General features: G+C 41.2%; 1 protein-coding gene across 1 annotated transcript in view; it reads left to right on the top strand.

Annotated features, from left to right (window-relative positions):
- Positions 1-21864, top strand: part of dym (dymeclin) — a 51277-nt gene extending 29413 nt beyond the window's left edge. Inside the window, exons 15-17 of the mRNA XM_053340397.1 lie at positions 9543-9725; positions 12008-12121; positions 20309-21864. Of these exons, the coding sequence (XP_053196372.1) occupies positions 9543-9725; positions 12008-12121; positions 20309-20458 (447 nt within the window). The 3' untranslated portion in view covers positions 20459-21864. The remainder of the gene's footprint in view (positions 1-9542; positions 9726-12007; positions 12122-20308) is intronic.
- Positions 21865-23300: the final 1436 nt, after the last annotated feature.

Here is a 23300-nt window from a genome sequence, read left to right as displayed (position 1 = left end):
CTAATCTGGACAGTTATAATGACCTGGCGCAGTGGCTGAGGTCCATCATTTAAGATTGAAGTTTGAGAGATGCGACATTCAAAAGAAGGATTGCTGTCTCATCGTGCCAGCTTCTTTGTCTCCTCGATCTCTGGCTCTCCTCTCTTCTTGCAGTAATAGTAGATGCAGTTGGAAACAGCTTGCTCTGCTATTACTCACCTTAATTTTGGAGAAGTGAGGAAGTTTTGGATGTTTAGGGAGAGACAAAGAGAAACTACAGGTGAGGAGGTGAGGGAGAACAATAGGGAGGAGAAACAGGCAAGAGGAAAGCAGAGTGTAGAGGAGGAGGGGGAATGGTTAGTGTGTTTTTGTGACGGGCATCTGGAAACAATGTAATTTGGCTGAGTCTGGCTCTGGAGAGAGAACTAATATTTGTTTAATGTGGGATTGTCCTGCACATGTAATTGCCCTCTTTACGAGGGAGAGAGACTGAGAGGAGGATATGAGAAAGCGTCGTCAAATGCTCTGAGCTTTAGAACCGGGCTCGTTCTGCTTATGTGTTAATGTCTCCCTCGTTCTCTCTGTCTCCTCTGTTTCCCCTCCCTCTCCTCCTCCTCTTGATGTCTGCCTCTTGGTCTCAGTCTCTCTCTCTCTCTCTCTCTCTCATACACACACACACACACACACACACACACACACACACACACACACACACACACAGAGAGAGAGAGAGAGAATAACCCCCCTATCCCTGAATGTGTTTGTGCTGCTGTGTCTGGTTAGTGTCAGGGAAGAAAGAGTGAAGGGTTAGGGCCCCTTGAGCCCCCAGGGGACAGCCACATGCTCCCAGTCCTAAGCAGGGCAGCTCTCAGGGGGCCCCATGGTTGTTCTGTGCAGCCTCTGCACCTCTGATTGCAGAGGTTTTTTTTGTTTTGTTTTTTGTTTTGCCCTTTGAGATATATGCAGTGACATGCAGTGTGTGTCTGTACACACAAACAAACATAAAAAGAAGGAAGTATATGCTGGGTTGCATTGCATTGCGTTGTGTGTCAATGTTTATGCTCCCAGCCAGTGGTAATGTTACTTCTCTGTCTCTTAGTCTGTTTACTGTTGCACATTTCTGGGAAGAGACTAGAAACACACACACACACACACACACACACACACACACACAGCCAGCAGCATGTTGGACCACCCTGGCTATGTGTTTATGCGTGCTGGTTGAGTCACAATCTGTGATCTCTTTTTAATAGCCAGAGTAGAGACATGCATTAGCTTTGTAGCACCATTCCTCTTGTTTAGGGGAGAAGCAGAGCCAGAGGATATATCAACTGATAATAAACATTATGCCTTCTGTTTATCATCATGGCCCTCCAGGAATTTGCCACTTTCTTGTGAGGCAACACAAATGTTTTGCAACATCCAAAGTTTTCTATTAACGCTGTAACAGCTCATAGACTGGACTTGAAATGATGTTTAAAGCCGGTTACAGTTAAGTCTCTGAGGTATACTGCATGTTAGCTGAACAGGTTTTGGAATTCATCATTCTTATGCTGTAAATTATTATTTAGCTGACTTACTCTGGCATTCATCAGCCTTTTTTTACTCCACCCACATTATGCGATGACCCACCCTACTCTGCCTCTGATTGGGTAGTACTCATTGCTGGGTAAAAATATCAGGGTCAGTTAGAGGCAGAGCAGGGGCGGGTCATTGCAGGTGGAAAGTGGGTGTGGGTGGGAAAAAAATATAATGTTTATCAAATTAGACATTGTAGCCATTTTGCATTTTCTTGGATATGTTTCACAATTTCAGCTTTGACTGAGTCCAAATATGTCAATGTTTTCCCACACCAGTGTTGTGAAATAATTAAACTCACACCTAAGTAAAATCACTTTAAAAATGTATTCAAGTATCTCAAATGTTGCTCAAGTGTAAGTGCGTATCACTCCCAGACTCTTTCACCAGTAATTCTATCTCCTCTCCTGATCTTTCTCACCTCTGCATATTTTATATGAAATGACTTATATATGTCTATATTCAGTGTAGCCACCTCTTGGCTCCATTGCAAGAGGGAAGCTCATGTATTTTCAACATATGTCTCAGTGTCAGACATTATAAGATACAGCAATTTCACATGCTGATGTTCCTCCATGTCTATTTTTTTTTTTAATTCCATGATGCTCCCAGACAATATTGTGTGCAAGGACAGAGATCAGTGTCTCCTTTCATACATGGTTTACCCAAAAGTAGGAATTGATTGCTTGGAGTGTGAATGTTACATTATCCTGTCACATTTCGTATGGTCTTTTGATGTAGAGCCAATCTTCCTGCCAGACTGACGTACATTATCACACCCCTTTCCCTGAAATCAGAGGTTACAGGGCATGCACAGAGCTTCCTGTCATTTCATGTGAAAATACCTGCAGGGGAGAGAGAGAGAGAGAGAGAGAGAAATGAGGAAGGTAAAGGGTGCCTATATATTTCACCTGTTACAATTTCATACCATTTAAAATAATGTGTATGCCTGCATTTTAAAGATTTTGACTAGTGACCTAGCAGTACACGAGGATTATTATTAACCTATTATTAAGCCATCACATAAGTTATTAAACTTTATCCTGACAGGGGAATTAATGTTTATAACAAATTTCATGGCAATCAGTCCCACATTTGTCGACAAAATTTCAAACCACAAATTTCAACCTCATGGTATGACTTGAGGAAAGGTCAGGGGATTTCCAGAGTCTTGAAGGTTCACCCTCTGGGCACCATGACTGTGTATACAAAATACCATGACAATCCATTAAGTAGCTGTCCTCATATTTCAGTCTGAAGCAACCAACAGACTGGCATTTCCAGCCCTCTAGCCATAACATGGCTAATAAAAACTGAAAACAGTTTTGTTTCCAAAAAAGCTATACTTTCTAATTGCCCAGTCAATATTAGGCTTTACGCCGATCTGATCGGCTATATCGGATCGGCCGATATTTTGCATTTTATGCAATTTGTGAGATCAGATGTAATGTTTTAATTCGCCGATCCGATCGGTGTCGTCATGTTGAAACTTTTTGCAGATGCTCCTGTTGCATAGATTGCATATGGCTTGTGTTTTATCTGTCTCATTTACTCTGAAGAAGTTCCACACCACTGACATGTTTGTTTGAATCCGACAGTTAGTTTTGAGCCATGTCACAATGTGACAGACAAAAGTTTTTGAATCTTGAATCATTAGCTGTCGGATTCAAACAAACATGTCGGTGGTGTGGGCAGACAAATAAAACACAAGCTATTTGCAATCTGTGCAACACTAAAGAACCTCGTAGGGAAGCATCTGCAAAATGTTTCAACACCACAAATTTACCTGGATAGGGAACACGAGGAGGAGCATGCCGAGTTTAAGAAACGGAGCGTGGACAAAGAAGACGTGATCGGATCGGTGAACGGTTTATTTAAACTCACTAATCGGTGATCGGCGATCGGCCCCAAAAATCCTGAGCATAGTTGATATAGTAGTCATGTGTTGTGCAAGCTTCCAGGTAGACAGGGTTTAAAAAATACCAAGGTTGTTCATTTTATCTGCAATAATGAGCCACACTTGCAAGTCTTAGGCAGTCTCCGTAAAAGTTAACTCTGAATAAAAAGAGCTAAAATAAGGTTGAGCTTCACAAATTATAAGTAACTTCTTGGGTTCTGAAACTCTTACGTGGCTCATTATGTCATCCACTCAGACTGAACATACAGTAAGTCTGTTCTCTTGTGCTCCATTCATTAAGGTTGTATCCTGCTGAGAGTGGAGAGCTGACTTACTCGTTTACTCCCCCTTTTTCAGTCTCTCATCCTACAAATGTTTTTTTCTCACCTGTCTAAGGAAGATGTTGCTGGGCCTGGCTGTTAGTTTACTTGTTAGCCTGTCTTTCTATATATCTATCGGTCTCTCTTCTTTTATCCTGTGTCTCTCTGACACTTTCTGTATTTATTCAACGGCAGTAAGAGAGGCACCCCTGCAGATAGCAGGTGTTATGGGGTCCTAATGATTGTCTGCTTCCAAATGGTAATTAGGGCAGCCCCGCTGTGCCCTGGTCTTTTCCTGATCGGGCACAGCACAACAGAGCACAGCTCGCAGCAGATCAATTAGTACTGCCCACCTATCTGCCAGAGTGCTGTTGCAGCCGTTGGCGTCATCTTTTTTATCATTATCACTGGCGTCATCACCAACATCACTGCTGTTTTGCCCCACGGACCCCTGCTGTTAGTGCTAGCCATGTCTCTGAGAGGTGGTGCGCTTATTTAAACTGATAATAAGGTGTCTGTCTGCAAATATGCTGGACTTCCCCTCCACACAGACAGTGATGTAGCGCTTGTCTAGCACAATCTTTCCGAAACAGATCCTAGACGCAGACAGTGTTGATGGTGCCGTTGTTCTGGGGGGCAAACACTGTCTTTTGCTTCATTCTGTGTATGTGCAACAAAGAATGTTTTGTGCCTGCATGAGGCTATGGGGTAATAAGAGGCTGACCTGGGCACAATGCTCTACAAAATGGTGTGATTATGACATGGCCATGGTACCATAATGCAGGTCAGACAATGACCTATTTAAAAAACTCCCAAAAGACAGAGCAGGCTGCTGCTGCTCAGCCAGTCTGACCCTCTCTGTCGACCCACATAGTGCTTTTTATTCTTCTTTCATGCTTTCCATCATCTGTCTTTCTTATTCCAACCCTCACTCTTTTTAAATTAATGTTTTCCTGTGGTTCTTACAAGAAAATGACTTCTCAATATTGTCTCTCTCACACACTGTGATTTTTTTTGCATGATGACATGGCATCATGGATGGAAATGCAAATATTCCTGGTCTCTCTGTTGAATGATTTGTATTCTGGTACGGTAAAACAGATATTAGGCGTGGCTTTTGACTCTTACTGTTTTTTCCCTCTGAGTATCTCTCTGTGTTTATCTCCATGCCCTTGTCTTTGTCAGTACTCTTTCTTAATATGTCTGGTTTGTCTGCCCTGCAACAGCCTGCAGTGAGCAGTGGGGCCAGCCAGGGAATCACTAAGCTATTGGTTTAATGATGCCAGCTCCTACTTTACAGGGATTTACATGTCTGTGTCTCTAAACACCCTGTACGCGCACACAAACACTTGCATAAAAAACATGCATGGATATGATAGGACAGCAACACACACACACACACACACACACACGGATGCACATACACACTGTCCTTCCCAGGCACAGATTGCATCTGCAAACTCTATATTTTTCCTTGTCAGACAGATAGCAAAGGTCAAACATACCTGCAGACGTAACACATTTGTGCCCAGCATGTTGAAGAATTAGCAGCAGAATCAGACAGATGGAAAAGCTTATAAAGACACAGAGGCGTATACGCATACCCACAGTCTTTGTGTAAGGTTTGTGTAAATGGTGAAACAAGTAAAATGGGGCAGGATCATTGAGACTAATGATATAGCTCATGTCTGAGGCCTATGTTTTCCTGGGTGGAGAGAAATAGCGGCATGAGTGGTTGTGACTAAATGACAATGCAGGAGGCTGGAAAATAACACATGACTGGAGGAGACAGAGCAGAAGAGAGGAGGAGGAGAGTAAAGAGAAGGGAAAGAAATGTAAGGGGGGGGGGGGGGGGTTGTAAACGAAAGGCATTAATGGTTTCATGCAGTCATACAAACACATGTCAGGTGTTTTCTGGCTGTCTAGAGGGTCCTTTTTTAGGCGGGGGGGGGGGCAAGTACAAGAGTGGGAAGTAGAAGAGGAGGGGCCAAGATATTTAAATCCTGTCTGGGTTTCAAGTAGACCATGGACCTCTTAATCTCATCCACTTGACAAACATACACACAGGGCCAGGCAGATGTCTAGCTAGCCTATTTTCATGTGACCTGAATTCCCCAGTGTGGCATTTTTTTCCTGCCAGGCTAATCTCATTAAGCTGGGTGCAGAGCTAGAGAACAAACACACTAGGCATCCCTCCTACTCTCTCGTCCTCTCTTCCTTTTTGTCTCTTCTTCATTGTGTTCACTTTCTCCACCAACATCCCCCCCACACCCTTCCCCTCCCACTATCTTCTTCTACGCTTTCATTTTTCGCTACCGCTGCCTCCTCTTCCTCCTACTCGGTTGTCTCCCATATCTGTCTCTCCGCTTTTCTGTCTAATTATGGCCTGCCACGGCAGAACAGAGTAGAGCAGGTCTAGCTAGGCAGTGGAGTCGAGCACAGAGAACCACCTCTGCTTCCAGACGCACAATCAATCCTCATTATAGCCGGCTCTCCTGCATTCCACTTGCCTCTTCACGTCTGCCTGTTAAAGCTTCACTCCGCCACACACCTTTTGTCCGCCCGCCTGTGGAAATGATTGCATCTGTGTGGCAAGCCTGATTCATGGTCCACGCACAAAAGAATACAGTTATTTACAATCATTCTGATCCCCTTGCCTACTTTCAGGGGGTGTCTGTGTGAGTTGGTGTGCACAACATTGTGCATATGCTTATGTGTAGATACAGCAAAAGAAGAAAAAAAAAAGGCCACACAGCAAGAGGAGTTATTTATAAGATAAGGACTTGTTTCTGAAGCAGGGCACCAAAGATGGAATATAAAATGCTACCACATGCAGTTCTGTTACAGATGGTTAGCCCAGATTTGAGGTGGAATCTCAGCTTCCAATCAGCTTGCTGTCGCAGTCTCGCCAGGCTGCTGTTTTGAATCTGGTCTTAGCTGGTATTAACAAATTCTTGGTCAAAACAGGTCATCAGAACAATGATGTTTGTCATGAAAATGAATCCTTGGGGTTAAGTCTGGAAATTGAGAACATTAAGGCCCATATTCATTCCTTAGTGATAGTTCTTGTTTGTCCGTGGCTAAGTAGATTTAGTGACTTTTTTTAAAAATGTTTTTTATTTTTCTTTCCAAGATTTAAAATATCTCTCATTTTTATTGGAAACAAGCTTTTTTTAATCCAAGGGCTTGATTTATAGATTTATACATCTATTCATTAAATTGACTTGCTCAGCACCTTATTCTAATGTATTTTACTGGAATTGCAATGCTTCCAGTGAAATACACTTGAAATGAAATGAGATGAGATGTAACCCTGGAGGACGTTGCTGATGAGAACTGTCTAAGGCATGGTTTCCTGTAAAGCAAAGATGATGTTGAAAGTTCTTGGACCAAATGGCTGAGTCAGCTGACCTTCAACTTTTATACAAGTTCTAACATAGACTCGAGTACTTGAGTAGCAAATGTTGTTTGTGTTTTTCAGCAGTGCTCAATTAAAGGCTGCAAATGCATCACTGCACTCCAGTCTTTTCTTATCTGAACTTGGCTGGCGTCTATTCACTGAGAGTGCTCAGTGTATCAGGGCAACTAAGATCATTTTCTTCATTGATTAATCTGCAGATTATTTTCTCAATTAATTGTTTGATCTCTAAAATGTCTTGAAGTCGTAAAATGTTGGCATCACAATTTCAAAGTGGGTTTTTTTATGTTTTGTTTTTTATTTCCCAACCAGTCCCAACAGTCCCAACCCAAAACCCAAAGGTTTTTTAAAAATATATATTATACTAGACTTAGAGGCAGATTTTAAAAGCTGGAACCAGTGAATTTTTGGAACAGTGTCTTAAGATGTGACTTAAAATATTTTATACCACTTAATCCCACTTGGGAACAAATGAGTTGCCAAGTGGATAATGGTACACTTTTGCAAATACATTTATTATTCTAAATTCGATGTAGTTGGAAGGCTCATATATGTTTTTTATGTTTTTTGGCAAATGAAAACCACATCATGGTATCTGAACTCTATCTTTCTGGCATTGTTTTTTTGTTTTTTTTTTATTGGGCTGGCGCGTGGCACTGTTCATTGTTTTGTATTTTTAGATTGTTTTTTTCAACCGACTGCATCATCATGGGATCCTATCTATAATACCATCAGTGCATGATAGATTTTGCGAAGGCTCTGCCCACAGTCGCGCCACGGGAAATCAGACATCATCTCTTGAACTGTATTTACCAATTCATGCCGCCTGGTTTTTATCTCTTTAAAGATTATTCATTTTCACAGTCTTTCCGCAGTTTTCTCTCTGTGGCACCACTGAACAGGCCGTGTGGGGCGTTATCTCGTCATGGTGGCGTCTGTCTATCTGTCTGTCTGTGTAGACACATTATTGTGAACACAATAACTACAGAACAATGCATGACAGAATCTCTACACATGTTTCTTATGTAGAGCAGATGATCCGATTACATATTGGAAGACCTCGCCTTAGATTTCCATATTAATGATAAGGCTGACTTTCTTAGAACTACCAAAACTCCTTAAAATACTAATACAAGCCTGTATCTACCACTGTCAGCTACAAAGCTAATTTTTAAGCTTTACAAATGTCATATTTAATGAATGGCTGTTGTATTGTTTGGGATTTTAGTAGCTGTTAACTCCGTGTAGTCTGCTGACAGCTTTTATTAGTTTAGACTTCCTAAAACCAGTCTTTACATGTCCTCTCAATTCCCAGTAATCAAACCCCAAACTGAAACCTGAGTCATACAGGATCTAAATTATATTCACTCTGATCAGGAAGGGTAAGGTCCCGTTCTATCGCTGTGGGTGTTGGGTATGTGCGTCAGTATATCTATTATCACCCTGAATCCAAGCAGACTGCTGTCAGCTCCTATCACATGGTTTTGGTCAGAAATTTGGTTTCTGGGGCGAGACAGAGAGTGTGAACTGTGAAATGCATTTCTGGAAATGATTTGCTTTCTTGCCAAGAGTTAGATGAGAATATTGATATCTGTGAGGTAAATATGAACATGGTAAAGACTGGGAAATGGCCTGTCCAATGACCAAAATCCACCTACAGGCCCCATTAAAGCTCACCCCTTTAACATGTTGTATCTCATTTGTCTTCATCCATACAAAAAACAGATTCTGTGTTACAGGACGTTGTGTTGCAGATTAGTTAAGGCTGCCAAAAGTTCTGATTGGCAGGTTTTGATACTGCTGGACCAAGCCAGTCTAGCTGTTTCCCTCTGTTTTCAGTCTTTGTGCAAACCTAAGCTCACCACCTTCAAGTTAACTCTGTGCCAGAAAGTGAATAAATGCTTTTAACAAAATGCTGGAACTATTCCTTTAAGGCACCTTTACTACAACACACGCACACATAAAAGTTCCCACCTTTTACTGTGACAAGCCTGCTGTGCATGAAAAACTTTTGAAATAACTCATCATGTCAGCCTTCAGACAGCCTGTCTTTCCCTCCATCTTTCCCGCGTGCTGTCACCTGTCCCTTGCGACAGTTGTCTTTGCCCACAGGAAACATACTGTGACATGACTTGATCTGTGACATACAAGGTCACCTTGGCTGACAACTTAGTAACAACATCGTTCATTCCTCCTTTCTCTTTTCTCTCTCTCCTTCTGACATTTCTTTCACCTTTCTGTTCCCCCCCGCTGATCAATCTATCAGGAAGAAATAATTTAAAAACATCATTATAAGTGGAACCAGTGTAGTGGGAAACCAATTAACCTTTACATCCTCCCTCTCCCCCAGGCCCAGGACCTGAATGTGATTGAGGAGGTGATCCGCATGATGCTGGAAATCATCAACTCTTGCCTGTGCAACTCTCTACACCACAACCCCAACCTGGTGTACGCTCTGCTCTACAAGAGGGAGCTCTTCGAGCAGTTCAGGACACACCCATCCTTCCAGGACATCATGCAGAACCTGGACACGGTCAGTCTTGCATTTTTTCCAGGTTGTCACCCAAACATCAGACATGAATTGAAGGAAGTTTGGACCTGGGATCCCTTTAGAAATCTCATGGTGTTGGCTGATTTGTGGTGATTACTCCACAGATCAAGGTTATACAGATTTTCTCTGAATATCCTTTCCATCTGCTTGGAAAGTTGTGCATTGCGGGAATGTAGGCGAACTCCTTCGTTAACGTACCGTGCAGTTGGACTATACAGCGCGCTGAGCTCTGTGAGCTTAAGCAGTATTGATAAATTAATCAGCCCCCTTGTGTCAAGAGACTCTGTGTCAAATATTCATACAGACTGTTTGGTGTATGGCGGAGGAAGGGACAAACCAAGAGAAAGCTGTCATTCATAGCTGTATTAGTAGAGGAGGAAAGGAAGCTGGCAGGCTCCCGTCTCCCTTTGGCGTGTGTGTATGCATGAGTGATGGGGGTTGCTGCATACGTTGCCATGAGCTTTGCTGTTATCCATAAGTATGAGGGGAAGCATGCTTGCTAGAATCCCTCAGTTAAGTCAGTCTCCCTAAGGCTGTTCTCCGAAGCCTTTCCTGTGTGTGTGTGTGTGGGTGTGGGTGTGTGGGTGTGTGTGTGTGAGCATGAGATTCAGGATGAGGGGCCTGCTTTTTTGCTCCTCTAAATTAACCCCATATGGGAGGCCTTCAGAGTTAATGAAGAGATTAGTATTAGATAGATGTAGACACACACACACTCACACACACACACGCAGTGCTCATGCCGAGCTCTGGTGTGTTTGAATTCTCCAAAGCAGCCACAGAGCGTGAGCAGAGAAAACATTGCCTGTAGATGCATTTTTCACTGTTGGTTTGACAAAAAAGAGCATTAAAAAGAATTACTAATACAGATTTTTTTAATTATCAAATATTCAAATATTATTTCTCCAGGGAGGAACCTAGTACAGCAGCAGAAACGCAAAATACACTTTCCTTGATCTCTTGTTGGGGCTTAAACCCAGGAGGCACCAGATAATTTGAGCTCCAGTGAAGTGCTTATTTTAAGTGGGATGAAATACTCTGACCCTATATGGTGAGTCTGTAATCTGAAATACTACATGTATGCATTTACCAAGTATGTAGCCTACAGGCATATCATCCAAGCCGGTGTTTGTAGCATTCGTAGCGTTCGTAGCATGTTTCCACATTGCCTCAACTTTCATTTGCAAAGACTGTCAATCAGTCCCATTAGGCCTGGCCTTGGCGTATTAATGATGCTACAGAGTATGCATCGCTGCATAGTATAGACGCATTTTGGTGCAACTATACTGTTGCTAGGAAACATGAAAACCCATGTTGTTGGCTGTTAATGCCAGTAGCAAAATGTTGTGTCAAACCAAAACAAGCTAGCTACACAGATTAAACAGAGATTTTTCTGACACTTACAAACAGGTTGCAGCATTAGCTAGTTTTAATGTTTACAGAATAAACGCTCTATATGTGGTATGATGTCATTTTGCTCCAACTTTAGATCTCCATATTGCATCCAGTGTCATCATATAGGGTGTGGCTGCTGCAATCTCAGTGTGACAGCTCCAAACACTGGGATTAGACGAGTCAAAGAGCTCCATGAAACAACTGGGAATTGATATTAAGCTTCAATGAGATCAAGATGGCACAAGATCCAGCGTCTTTAGGAACGGAACAGGATTTAACCGTGAAAGATTTAGACTAGAGCCCAGACCGGATCTTTGAGACCACTAGCTAAATATGTCAGCAGGTATTCTTGTTTTTTTTTAAGATGAAGGTTTTGTGATGAAGATATGTTTGAGTAAAGATATTTTACAGTCAAGCAATAAACTTGATTTGGAAGGTGGTCATCACAATACAAAGAAAAATAGAGAGGCTTAGAGAGTAAATCCAGGAAACATTAAGGTGTAAAAGTGAAAATATAATGTTCCTCAGGCAGTTTTAGGTTGGAAGCAAGGAGAGTAATTTTATTAAAAGGCTTTATTTAATCAAAGATAACAGTAAACATGAACTTTAATTCATTCAATTAATGAAATTAAACTATATAAATCTAAATAAAATTATATCCATATATTTTTTGGAAGCTAGCAGAAATGTTAATACTAATATATATCTACAATAATCCAATATTGTTCTATGATATTTGCTCGCCCATGTTGAGTTTAGCTATAAATAATACATCTTGCAAACACAGTATTCATTACAAATCATGTCTATGTATGTTTAGCAGATTTAGGTTCCTCAATGTAATTGGTTGTTTCCTCTCGTGTGACATTTAGGTGATTGGCTTCTTCAGTCAGCGTCTGGAGCAGGCTGGAAGTGACCTGTCAGTCGAGAGGGTTCAGGAGGTCATTATGAAAGGAGCCCAGGCTCTGCCCACAGACAGACTGAAGGTAAATCAGACACACACACACACACACACACACACACACACACACACACACACACACACACACACACACACACACACACACACACACACACACACACACACACACACACATACAAAAAAGACATGGTACATATTGGACATCAAGAGGCATGTGTAGAGTGTATTGTCAGAGGCTGTGAGGAACGGCTGATTGGTGGTGGGAAGTGAAGAAACGAGTGTGTCCAGACAGGTGAGAGAGAGGGAGAGGTATGGGATGTGGATATGGACTGGGGCAAGGGAAAGATGGAAAGAGCCATTGGGACATGAGACAAAAGGCCAAAGCCCAATTCTCATTAGCATTAATGCCCGTCTTCATTCCATCTCTGCTGGTCTGCTACATGCGAACATGTAATGACATTTCAAGGAGATGGGATGGGGGGCTAGGGGGCACTTTGTCATGGGCACATAAGATCGAGGGGAAGGGTGGGGGGACATAAATCTGCCACTGTGCCTCGTTACCCAACACTCCCAACACTCCTGGCGGGATCGCTAACCCCTGCCCCTCCCAGAGCTCCTCCATTAATCAGTGAGGAAATATGTAACCAGCGGTCTCCCCACTCCGCTCCTCACCAGCACCGAAGCTCTTAATTGCATGTTTCATCATGTGTTTCATGTTCTATACTTGGCGGCTGGCTGCAAGGCATTTGTCTTGCTAGCCAATGTGGAAGAGGGATGGTGCGTGGCCACGAGTCTGTGCGCTCTCTCTGTCTCTCTCTCTCCGGCAGCGCCTCGGAGCGCTAATGTAGCAATCGACCATAGAGCCGTAGAATTATACATGGAGCCATGTGGATAACCCTGCCGCGTCCTTCAGTGACGGTGAATTACCTGTAGCACACACTCATGCAGCCAGCTGTGGTATATATGGTACAAGTGTGTGTCATTTCCTCTCCATCTGTGTGTGTTTGCAGATGTGTGTTTGGATCTGTGTGTTTAGATGCGCAACTCTGTGTGTGTGTGTGTGCCACTTTTTGTTTCTGTGCAAAAGTGTTCTTCAGTCTCACATTGACTCTTCACCGTCTGAGTGCTTTCCACCTCCACAGGGTGACGTGAAGTGAAGAGAATATCTGGGCAATGTCTCCTCAGGGAGAGGTCCCAGCCGTTTGATGGTACCATCACTCAAACAAACAGCTGTCTCTCTACCTCTCGCATCCCTTCATCTTATGAGCTCATTCTACTATTCAGCCCCTAATGTAAAAATCCATAGCTCGGATTAATGTTGTGTGGAATCATCGATAAAGTTGGTAATTACTTTAATTTGCTCTTCGAAGGAGTATTGGTGTCTCAATCAGTTGTGCGTGCACAGAGAGAGGGCTGAAAAGACAAGTGTAATGGAAAGGAAAATCAATCAATAAATTATATCACATCATATATCATGAATAAACAAGATATATTATTTCCTCTCTAAAAAATCACAGATATGAGTCAAGTCACATATTATAGTAGCACAACACATTTGAATGTGCAGCAAGTTAGCGTATTGTGAATGAAATAATGGTGAATGGTGGTACACACACTGTAGCTATAATGTAAAGAAGCAATCTTTCCATCTCCAACATACAACAGTGAGTTTACAGCAAACGGCACCTACTGCAGCTTTAGGCTGGAGTGGATGCAGATGTAACTGAAAGTGCAACAATACCAACAACCGCCACTAGATGCTGGCTCCAGTGTACAGTGTCTGCTTCTCTCTAGAAATGCTAAATCGATATTTTTTTCAATGAGTCATTATGGTTTCGATCACTAAATTCAAGCTCTCCCATAATAATAACAATAATAATATGCTGGTGGGCATTTTTATTATTACTGTTCTGTTAATAAGATTTGAAGACTTACAGTAGCTTTGATGTCTGCCGTGTGGGCGTTGATTGACAGTTGGCTCACCTGCTGCTCTCCGAGACTGAGTCAGACTATTGTTGCAATATTTAAGTTTATTGGTAACTTGATTTATAACATCTGCCCTCTTAGCACAGTTTAGCTAAAGTAGCTAACATTATAGCTAATGTAAACACCCCACAGTCCTTATCTGGTAGATCCTGGGTCCATACAAAAAAGATGGCACTGACCACCAAAAGCAGAAACTATGAGATTCAAACCAGCTCCAGTGCTAAACGATGGGTGACATAACCCTCACTTTACTACGTCCATTTTGATGTAGTCTATGATTGACAGATTCATTGCAGGGTTTACTATTAGCCTTTGTCAGCAGATAACATACATGACTCTAAACTAGACTGCTCCTCAAGACTCCCAATTGTCTGACAACAGAAACATAAATATGTAGAAACTTAAATTGTGTGTTATACTGAAACAACATATAAATACCTACTGAGAGATGAAATAAGTTGAGGAAGTAGACATTTAGCTGTTTTCCTGTTGTTTATGCATGTCATTGTTTGGACCGCACAGTTTTCTACAACAACCTCAAAGTATTATCAGCGTCAAATGCAAATTAAACTTCTATATTTTTTTTAGGCAGAGCTGACTGTTGCAAAGTAAATAATTTAGTTGACATTATACTGACTAAACAGAACCGTGTTGTTTTAGGTAAAGGGGAACATTGTAGACACAAGACTACAAAAAGCCTGTTTACTTAAAGGACTTTAAAGCATTCACACAAAGACACAGACATGCAGATGAGCTCCCAACTGAAAGAAAGGGTTAAAAAGAAGGTGGTAAATACCCCAGGGACGACCCTCAGTGCCTCGTCACTCAACCGTCTCTCTCTCTCTCTGTAATTCTTTGTATATGTGTGTGTTGTTTCAGGGTGTGTGAGGCTGAGTGGCTCTCATGGGCAGTGCCTGAGGAATGTGTTGTTTAGCCTGACCAGCTGAAATCTGCCTTATTGAGCAGCGATAGCCCACAGACTCTCTGGCTCCTCAGGAACTGGATAGAGGGGGGGTGGGAGAGGGTGGAGCATACCAGCTGTTACTCAGTCAGTACCTGGGCCTTTGTAGGTCTGAAGGCCAGTCAGGACTACTTTCCCACACGTTGACCACACAGGCTTTAGAGGTTTTCTCACTCTCAAAGGTCATAAATATTAGTTGTAGATTAGTTGATTAATGACTTAAACCGCTAATCAATCACTGAAATTGTTGGTTAATGTAGTGTTCATCAACTCATCAATTCATTGACTAATAGCTTCAGCACTAATTAAGATAAACCACATCATCCACACCATCATGTTGATTTGGCAGTGTGTATGCAAGTATGAACAGGAAATGAAGAGAGTGACATTTATCTGAAAGGACCTAAACATGTATTTCAGATGTATCCTCATAAGAATAAACATGGCCTGAAAGTACAGTTGGTTAGCATTACATGACTGCAAGGCCTTTCTTTCCAATGATATGATAAGTTGAAGGGTTACTCCACTGATTCAGTCTGTCGGTTCAATAATATTGATGGACTCACAAGAAACGGTTTAAAAACGGAACTGTTAAATCATATAATGCTAAAGCTGTTCTGTGGTATAGCAATGCTTTGAGTTAAATGCTAGCACCAAGATGCTAACATGCTGATGTTTAGCAGGTATAATATTTACTATGTTCACCATCTTAGTGTGTTAGCATGTTAACATTTGCTAATTAGCACCAAACACAAAGTACAGCATTAGTTTTGTAGGTTACTCGTCAAATTAAAATTGTTACCTCATGATGAAAAGTCAGTGGATCAGTAAAGTAATTACAGATCATCTTGAGGAAGACATGAATACCAAATACCAAATGTCATGGCAGTTCGTCAAATACTTATACACAAATGTAAACCTTGTGGGGATGCTTGAGGAAAAGTCAGAGGATCAGCAAAGTCGTGAATATTCATCCTCTGGGCAACATGAATGTGCAAATGTCTGTGTTAGTCAGTCCAATAGATGTTGAGATATTGCACAGGATAATGAAAACTTTATTTTCTGGGGACCATGAATGTATTTACAAAATGTCATGTCAGTCAACTCAGTATTTGTTGAGATATTTCAGTTTTAACCAAAGCAGCCGGCTTACCTACAGATCAACATTTCCATCCAGAGAGCCACTCTGCTAGTGTTTCTAAAGACACTGAATCTTGAGTAGGCCTCCTCCTCGTGACCATGAACTCAACTCAAAGATTAATACAGTAGCTTTTTTTTATTTTGAAAGATGACCTTTCAATGTTTGTGTGTGTACCTGCAAGCGAGTGTGCTTTTGTGTGTGTGTGTTCAGTTCATATTTGCTCCCAAGCTGCATTCTTCTCTGTCTGGCCGAGCTCTGACAGCACAGCGGCGTGCAGAGGAGGGAAAGGAACACTGAGTCCTGAGTGAAGATATGAGGCCAGCCAGTCAGTCTGTGTTCAGGGGCGAGGGCCTGACCCGCCAGGACCCATAACTAACTGATATGAGCCTGGGCCAAGTGGGCCCAGACAGCTGCCAGACTGTGAGCAAAACAGAGGAGGGTGGGAGGGGGAGAGAAGGCAACAGAGTGCCAGAGGAGATATGTACAGAGAGGAAACCACAGTATGGACAGAATAACGGACCAAGATAATATTGGGGAGAGGATGTGGCAGTCCTGACTGATATTTCCAAGAAAGCACTGGAGCCTAGAAGGGACATTCTTTCTGCAAAGCATGTAGTGTTATCCAAGACTTCCCGAAACACCAAATCCCTTGGTGCTCTGTCCAATATAGACATAGGAGGCTGGCCTCTGTGATACAAGGATAATTTTTCTTTTTTTCTCATTATATTTTCTAGTGAACATATCTGGATGTGCACATGGGGACTGTATATTGATGTCATTTAGTTTCATAATTTTCTTCTCCAGTGGGCATTTGTGTCAAAAATTCCTCCTATTAGATAAAAATGTTTGTTAGTGTGGCACAAGGTGCATCATTTTCTCTTACTTCTCAGTCTCTCCACAGCTTGTCAGATTATGTACTCCCTGCTCTACTGATGTAACACCACACTAACGCCTGTTATCATTTTGGCTCGATATTGTTTTTCCAGTTAACTGTCAATGCAGCGTTCAGGGGTCATTATGAAGTACTCCTCATATTCAGTCACTGAAATGTTTTTCTTTTACTGTTCTGCCTCCATTGAAGCCTGTTTATTGCCATACATATAATCTCTACAGACGTTTTCTTATGAAAACAATAACTTACATGACAATACTGCTTGCACCACATATTCTTCGTATAGATGATCTGATTAGCTTTTAGAGCATTTTTACATATATTTGCACATTAATGAGTGGAAAATTGTATTCCCTAATGCTTCAATGATATTAATACCACACATGTTGCTTGAAAGAATGTTGACATTGCAGTGTTTGCTGATTTATGCTTTAATTATCTCAATGACCTCATTACCATAATTGGCTATGTTTCATATATCACGATGATTATCGCAAGTTATTAATCAGCTCCACTGCCTTCTGTTTTTGTTTTGTCTCTGCTCCGTAATAAGCAAAGCCAATAAATAAAAAACAATTATTTCCATTTTAAAATTAAAAATTGAAAGCTATATTATATTACAAGCAAAAGTGAGCCTTCGTTGAGCATACTGGCAACATCAGTGTCATATGAACATTTGATGAGTTGGTAAGCTTGTCTACGAGACAGTCACCTACACACAAATACCAGCCAGATAATACAGCTCCTGCATTGTGTCTAACCATTACAATGGCGGCGGTGTGTGGTCTAGCCTCAGTAGCCTGGCATATGGCCTGTGACCCCATAGCCCCTCTTGTCTGTGTCATTATGATACCGATAGTGTGGCTGTGAATAGAGCCAGCCGGGCTCAATAGACCGGACTGGGACCGCCACATAAAGGCCCTCAGCGTCTGTCTTTCACTGTAGACTGATTATACTGGCTGCGTGTGCGTATATACATGTGTGTGTCTGTGTGTAGACAGGAGAATATAATGAGGTACTGTTGTATTATTGATGCTCTTCTTCTTTTACCTACCTGCTGTTAGGTGGGTTTCGTCTGCTCAGTGGGCTTGCGTTTGCTTCTAACAGGTCTGGAAGACTTGCATATCCTGTATTCCTTATGTCGCTGATTCAGGATGGAGTTCAATATCTTCATCATCTCAGGCTTGTGCTAACATTCAAGACATTTATTAAATTAAATATGGATTCTCGGATTATGTTTTCTAAAATGTTAAGTTGTTATAAATGTGATGAAACTTGGAATGTTTGTTTTGTGTTATTGTTTTACTTTATTAGTTTCATTGACAAGGATCATGTTCTCCGATCAACAGGAAGAAGACCTGTAAATTAACCAGACACCCTAAAGACACCCTAAAAATAGAGCTAAACAACATATATTATGAAATGAATTAGGCCTGCAACCAGCGATTATTTTAACTATTTTTGGTTCACTTAGTGTCCTAAAATGGCAACAGAAGTGGTCTAAAACCCAAAAATATGGAACATGGACATGGAAAAACATTTAATCTTCACATTTGAGTAGTTGGAACTATTCATTTTTTCCCATTTTTGCTTAAAACAATATTCATTGTTGATCAGAATATTTGCCAATTAATTTTCTGTTGATTGGCTTATTGCTTGATTGATTAAACAACATCCAAACTCTGTCCACGTCCTCCATTGACATTTTCCTGTGGATCAGTCTCTGACATAATCACATGACTTACAACATCTCCCGGGCCTGCGCTCTCTCTTTTGTCCATTAACAAGTCAGGTCAAGATGAGCTGAAGCTTGAGTCTTGAGTCTAGTGGCTGTTAACAAGTAATCATGTCACTCAGCACTTCTCCACAGACCTAAACAATAAGGTCACGATGTCTGACAGACCGCTCTGTAACACAACACACCTCTATGTTTGGTTACATTTTATTGGATTATCTTCTGTTCTTTATGTATTTACTTGGTATGAATTAAGGTCAAGTCTGTCATCGAGCCATTTTCTCATTTCTCTGTGGGTATTTTATGAACAAGCCACGAGTGAGTCCGCCGTCTGTTGTATTTGTCAAACAGTAGCTGTCGATATCCAGTCGGCTGCTTGGGTCAGGAGGTGACATTAGCACTTTAGCCAGCCCTTTAAGAGGTCAGCGGTCGGACCACAGAGTGATACCTGTCCCACAGGCAGCTGTAAGCAATTTTACCTCACAGTCGGATGGAATTACATCTCCTAGAGCGGTACTGTACCTGATGAAGAGTGATTACTGAAAGGCCTGAACAAGTTAAACCTACCTGTATAGCAGCACCTATAGCAACCATCCATCTGAGAGAAATGTCACTCTCTTGGTCGCAGCACTTTATAAATATTTCAATGTGGCAGGAGATGTGAAATGGGCTGTCCTTTTTACTTTTTTCCCTACATTCAGACATTTGTGCCTGAATTATTCAAAGTTTCTAACATTTGCTTGAATTTTAAAGAGGACATAATTCTGTTTTTTGTGGTTGTCTGTTATTTATATGCAGCTGCCTGCTCTGAATGCTTCATTTAGGATGTTTTTTTCTACCTTACCAACAATCTGCTGTCAGCTTGTAACACCCATTCTGTAGCCTTTGTTGCTAATGTTTTTCCATGTTTTTTTTTTGCATTGTCCACTCATATTTCGGATCGGATTGTGGCTCAAGCTTGTAAGAATACATTTGAGAAGTTGACATTTCGAGTAAAGAATGAGAAAAAGTAGTGAAATCCTACCACTATAGTTTGTTTAGTGGTTTGTTGAAATAGCCTCCAGTCAGCCGAGAAGCAGTTTCCAAAACAAGTCAGAACAGAGTGGGCTCCTCCAGAAGGGGGGTCTTAAGGCATTAGCTAAAACGGCTTGTTTCAGACAGAGGCTGGACTGAGGGGTGACCACAAAACACCAGTATAAGGTAAATAAGGAGTTTTTTGAACTGTAATTCATGCAAAGATATTCCAGTAGAGCCCGAGAACAAAAATATAGACCTGGAAATGTGCCTGATATGTCCCCATTAAAGACAATCTCACATTTTATTTTACAGTGGGCTGTGATTGGCTGCAATGCACAGAAGAAAATAATAAACAATAGCGTCACTGGCAATTACTTTACACTTCAGTCACAAACTTCTGCACTTACACAGTTTAAATCATGGTAGTATCATATTTGAATTTGTCCAAATCTACCTTTGTACTATTTTTTTCTCCATTTTAACAATTTTCTCTCTCTTCCTGTTCTTGTGTCTCAATAGAAGTTCCCAGAACTGAAGTTCAAGTATGTAGAGGAAGACCAGCCAGAGGATTTCTTCATCCCTTATGTCTGGTCCCTGGTCTTCAACTCTGGAGTTGGCCTCCACTGGAGCCCGCATGGCATTGGGCTCTTCAGCATGGACTCTGGCTGAAACTTCTGCGGACTGTGTGTGTCTTCATCCCTGTTCAGTATAGAGAAGAAAAAAAAAACTGACAACCTGCGTGTGTGTGTGTGTGTGTGTGTGTGCGTGCGTGTGTGTGTGTGTGTGCGCATTACCCTTTATAGTATGTGCACGCTGCTTTGAAAGTGCCTCAACCTTGTACAGAACGGTGTTTCTTTTTTTCTCTTTTATGCAGCACAACTTCGTTTTTTCCACTCTTCCTCATATCATAATAATCCTTCTGCTTCTACACTGTGAAGCTTCATCTGTGCAGGTTAACAGTTCACACAGTAGCGCCCACTCATGTATAGAAAAATTGCCTATTTAACATTTGAGCAGAATGACCTGATCCCCACACCACGTGCTGAGTTACATCTCCTCTGTAAAACCTTCTGTTATTGTGAGGAGCTCAGGACACTGGCGATGGATAATCCAATGGGTTTTTTTTCTTCCTTACAAAGAAAAAGGTCAATTAAAACACATGCACTTAAATGTTACACTGCTCCGGTGAACGTTTATTTAAAGCTGCACTGAATGCTAAGAAATAGCACCAATGTAACATTCAAGGCAAGTCACGCTCTTGAAAAATGCAGCCTACATCTCACAAATATCCTGTAAAATACTGACTTTAAGTATGATAATCTCATAAATTAGCTTTTTATTATCACCACACATTGTTCTCTTAATACAAAGAGTTTGTATAAAAGATGTGTGTGAAACTAAGTTTAAAATGGGTCAGGAAAATAGAGCTGATCGCCAACGGAAAGTCCTCTGTTTTGTTGTAATGTCTGGGGATTTCAGATTTGAGCCCACTGGTGTTGCTTAGTGTCCACCTCCAATAACCCACATTGAAATATAGTTTAATTAAAGCTTAATTTCATCAGTCCCTTGAGAATATTAGCAGTCCACATCACTCTGATTCATGCGATATCATTGACGCTTCCAGGCCCATTTATTTGACTTAACCCTGTCTTTGTCGTTTCCATTGTTTTCCTGATGGTAACCTAAGGCAAGTACTTCAACTAGTGCGAGTCATTAAACCTCCTGTTGTAGAGCGTATAATTACAGCTGTCTCTTTAATTTGTCACTTTATTTGCATGTTTAACTAGAGACTTTGTATAAAATTATTTATTTTCATGTATATTGTTTTTATATATATATATGTATGTGTGTATATATATATATAGAGAGAGATATATATACACATACATATATATACATAGCCCCTCCAAATGTAGACAGTAGTAGTACTGAAACGACTACTACTAATGAAAGAGAAACAGTGGTACTATCCTTTGACCCTTTCCAGGTGGGAAAACTGGCTTTATATTATTACATATAATATGACAACAGCTGTCATTTTGTGGCAAATATTACTTTGAAAATAGGAGTTTAAATAAAAATATTACATCAAAGCAACTAAGTGTCACGTGGTTATTAAGCAAAATGAAATGCTACCATTCAGGGAAAACTGGGCGACAGCTGACTAGCACGTCTACACATCATTGACACACGATATGTAATTTGTTTAACTCATGCAAAAACCGAAGCATAAAAAGTTCTGGATTTACAGAGTGACTTCCTGGAGTCTTGTCATCACAGTGAGCTTGCCAGGCAGAGACTCCAGGAACTCCAGCTATCACAGCTTGAGGTTGATGCCAATGTAGAAGCACCTATAAGTGCAACGCCACCGATGGCAATGAGTCATTATGGTCTCAATCGTTAAATTAAAGCCCTCTGACAAATTAACTTGTGGTCATGTTTGAAATTATAGCTCTGTTAATAAGACTTTAGATTTATAGTAGCTTTGACGTCTGCTATGTGGGCGATGATTGACAGTTTGCTCACGCATTTCATATTTGGAAGGTCCTGACTCCAAATGGGAACGCTGCATCTCCAATGGGTGACGTTACACCTCGTGACTTCAATCATTTTATACAGTCTATGCAGTGCACCAAGCATCCAAGAAACAGTCCAGACATCAGCCCTCATAAAATAACACTAATTAATTAATACACTTCAATGAAATTTGTATGGCTTAAACAAACAATATACAATATTATAATTAGTAAGAACTAGAGGCGCTGGCCGGGTAGGCACATTTTTTTTACCTTTGGACAAAGCGAAGCTAGCAGTTTCCTCTTTTCAGTGCTAAACTAATCAGCTGCTGGCTGTAGCTTCATATTTGGCATGTAGACAGAGCAAAAAACAATGTCTTTATGTGCCTTTGTTGCTGGCTGCATTATGTCTATAAATTGCAAGCAGATTGTTTCATTTGAAAACTGTTTTGAGGCAGTCATTTTTGCAGCATAGATTATTAATCATCTCTTGAGCCTGTAGATTTATCTTGCCAACTCCTGGTTGTGAACTGGTGCTGTACACAGCTTCCCTCTGTATATGTTATTCGTTGGGATTTGGTTGAGGTTGAGGTCAACATTGATTTCTGCAGGCCGAGACAATTCTGTTACCCATATAATAATACCCATAATATTTATTCTTTTTGGACTTCATCAGGTCTTCCTTGGCTGACATGCTGCTTATATCTGAATCACAGAATATGAATCCATTTTAGCACTGAGTGTGTCTCTCATGTCTTATTGTCGACTGTTGTGGTCGTGGTTGCAGAGGCAGCAGAAACAGAGGCATGAAACCGCTTCGGGGGGAAAAGTTTACGGCACAATGGCACCCACTGTGTCGCTGGAGCTCCCACTTCCCAAGAGAATTTCATGCCTTTCGTCTCTATTGTATTGATTTTCATGCCTCAAATTCTCCCATTCTCTAGGACAATATAATGGATGCAATCTGATGTAAAGAAAGGCCAGGGTCATTGGTA

This window comes from Scomber japonicus, chromosome 19 (assembly GCF_027409825.1).
Source record: "Scomber japonicus isolate fScoJap1 chromosome 19, fScoJap1.pri, whole genome shotgun sequence".
Classification (NCBI taxonomy): domain Eukaryota; kingdom Metazoa; phylum Chordata; class Actinopteri; order Scombriformes; family Scombridae; genus Scomber; species Scomber japonicus.
The sequence above is the reverse complement of the archived record's forward strand: the minus strand, read 5'-3'. Positions and strand labels throughout refer to the sequence as shown.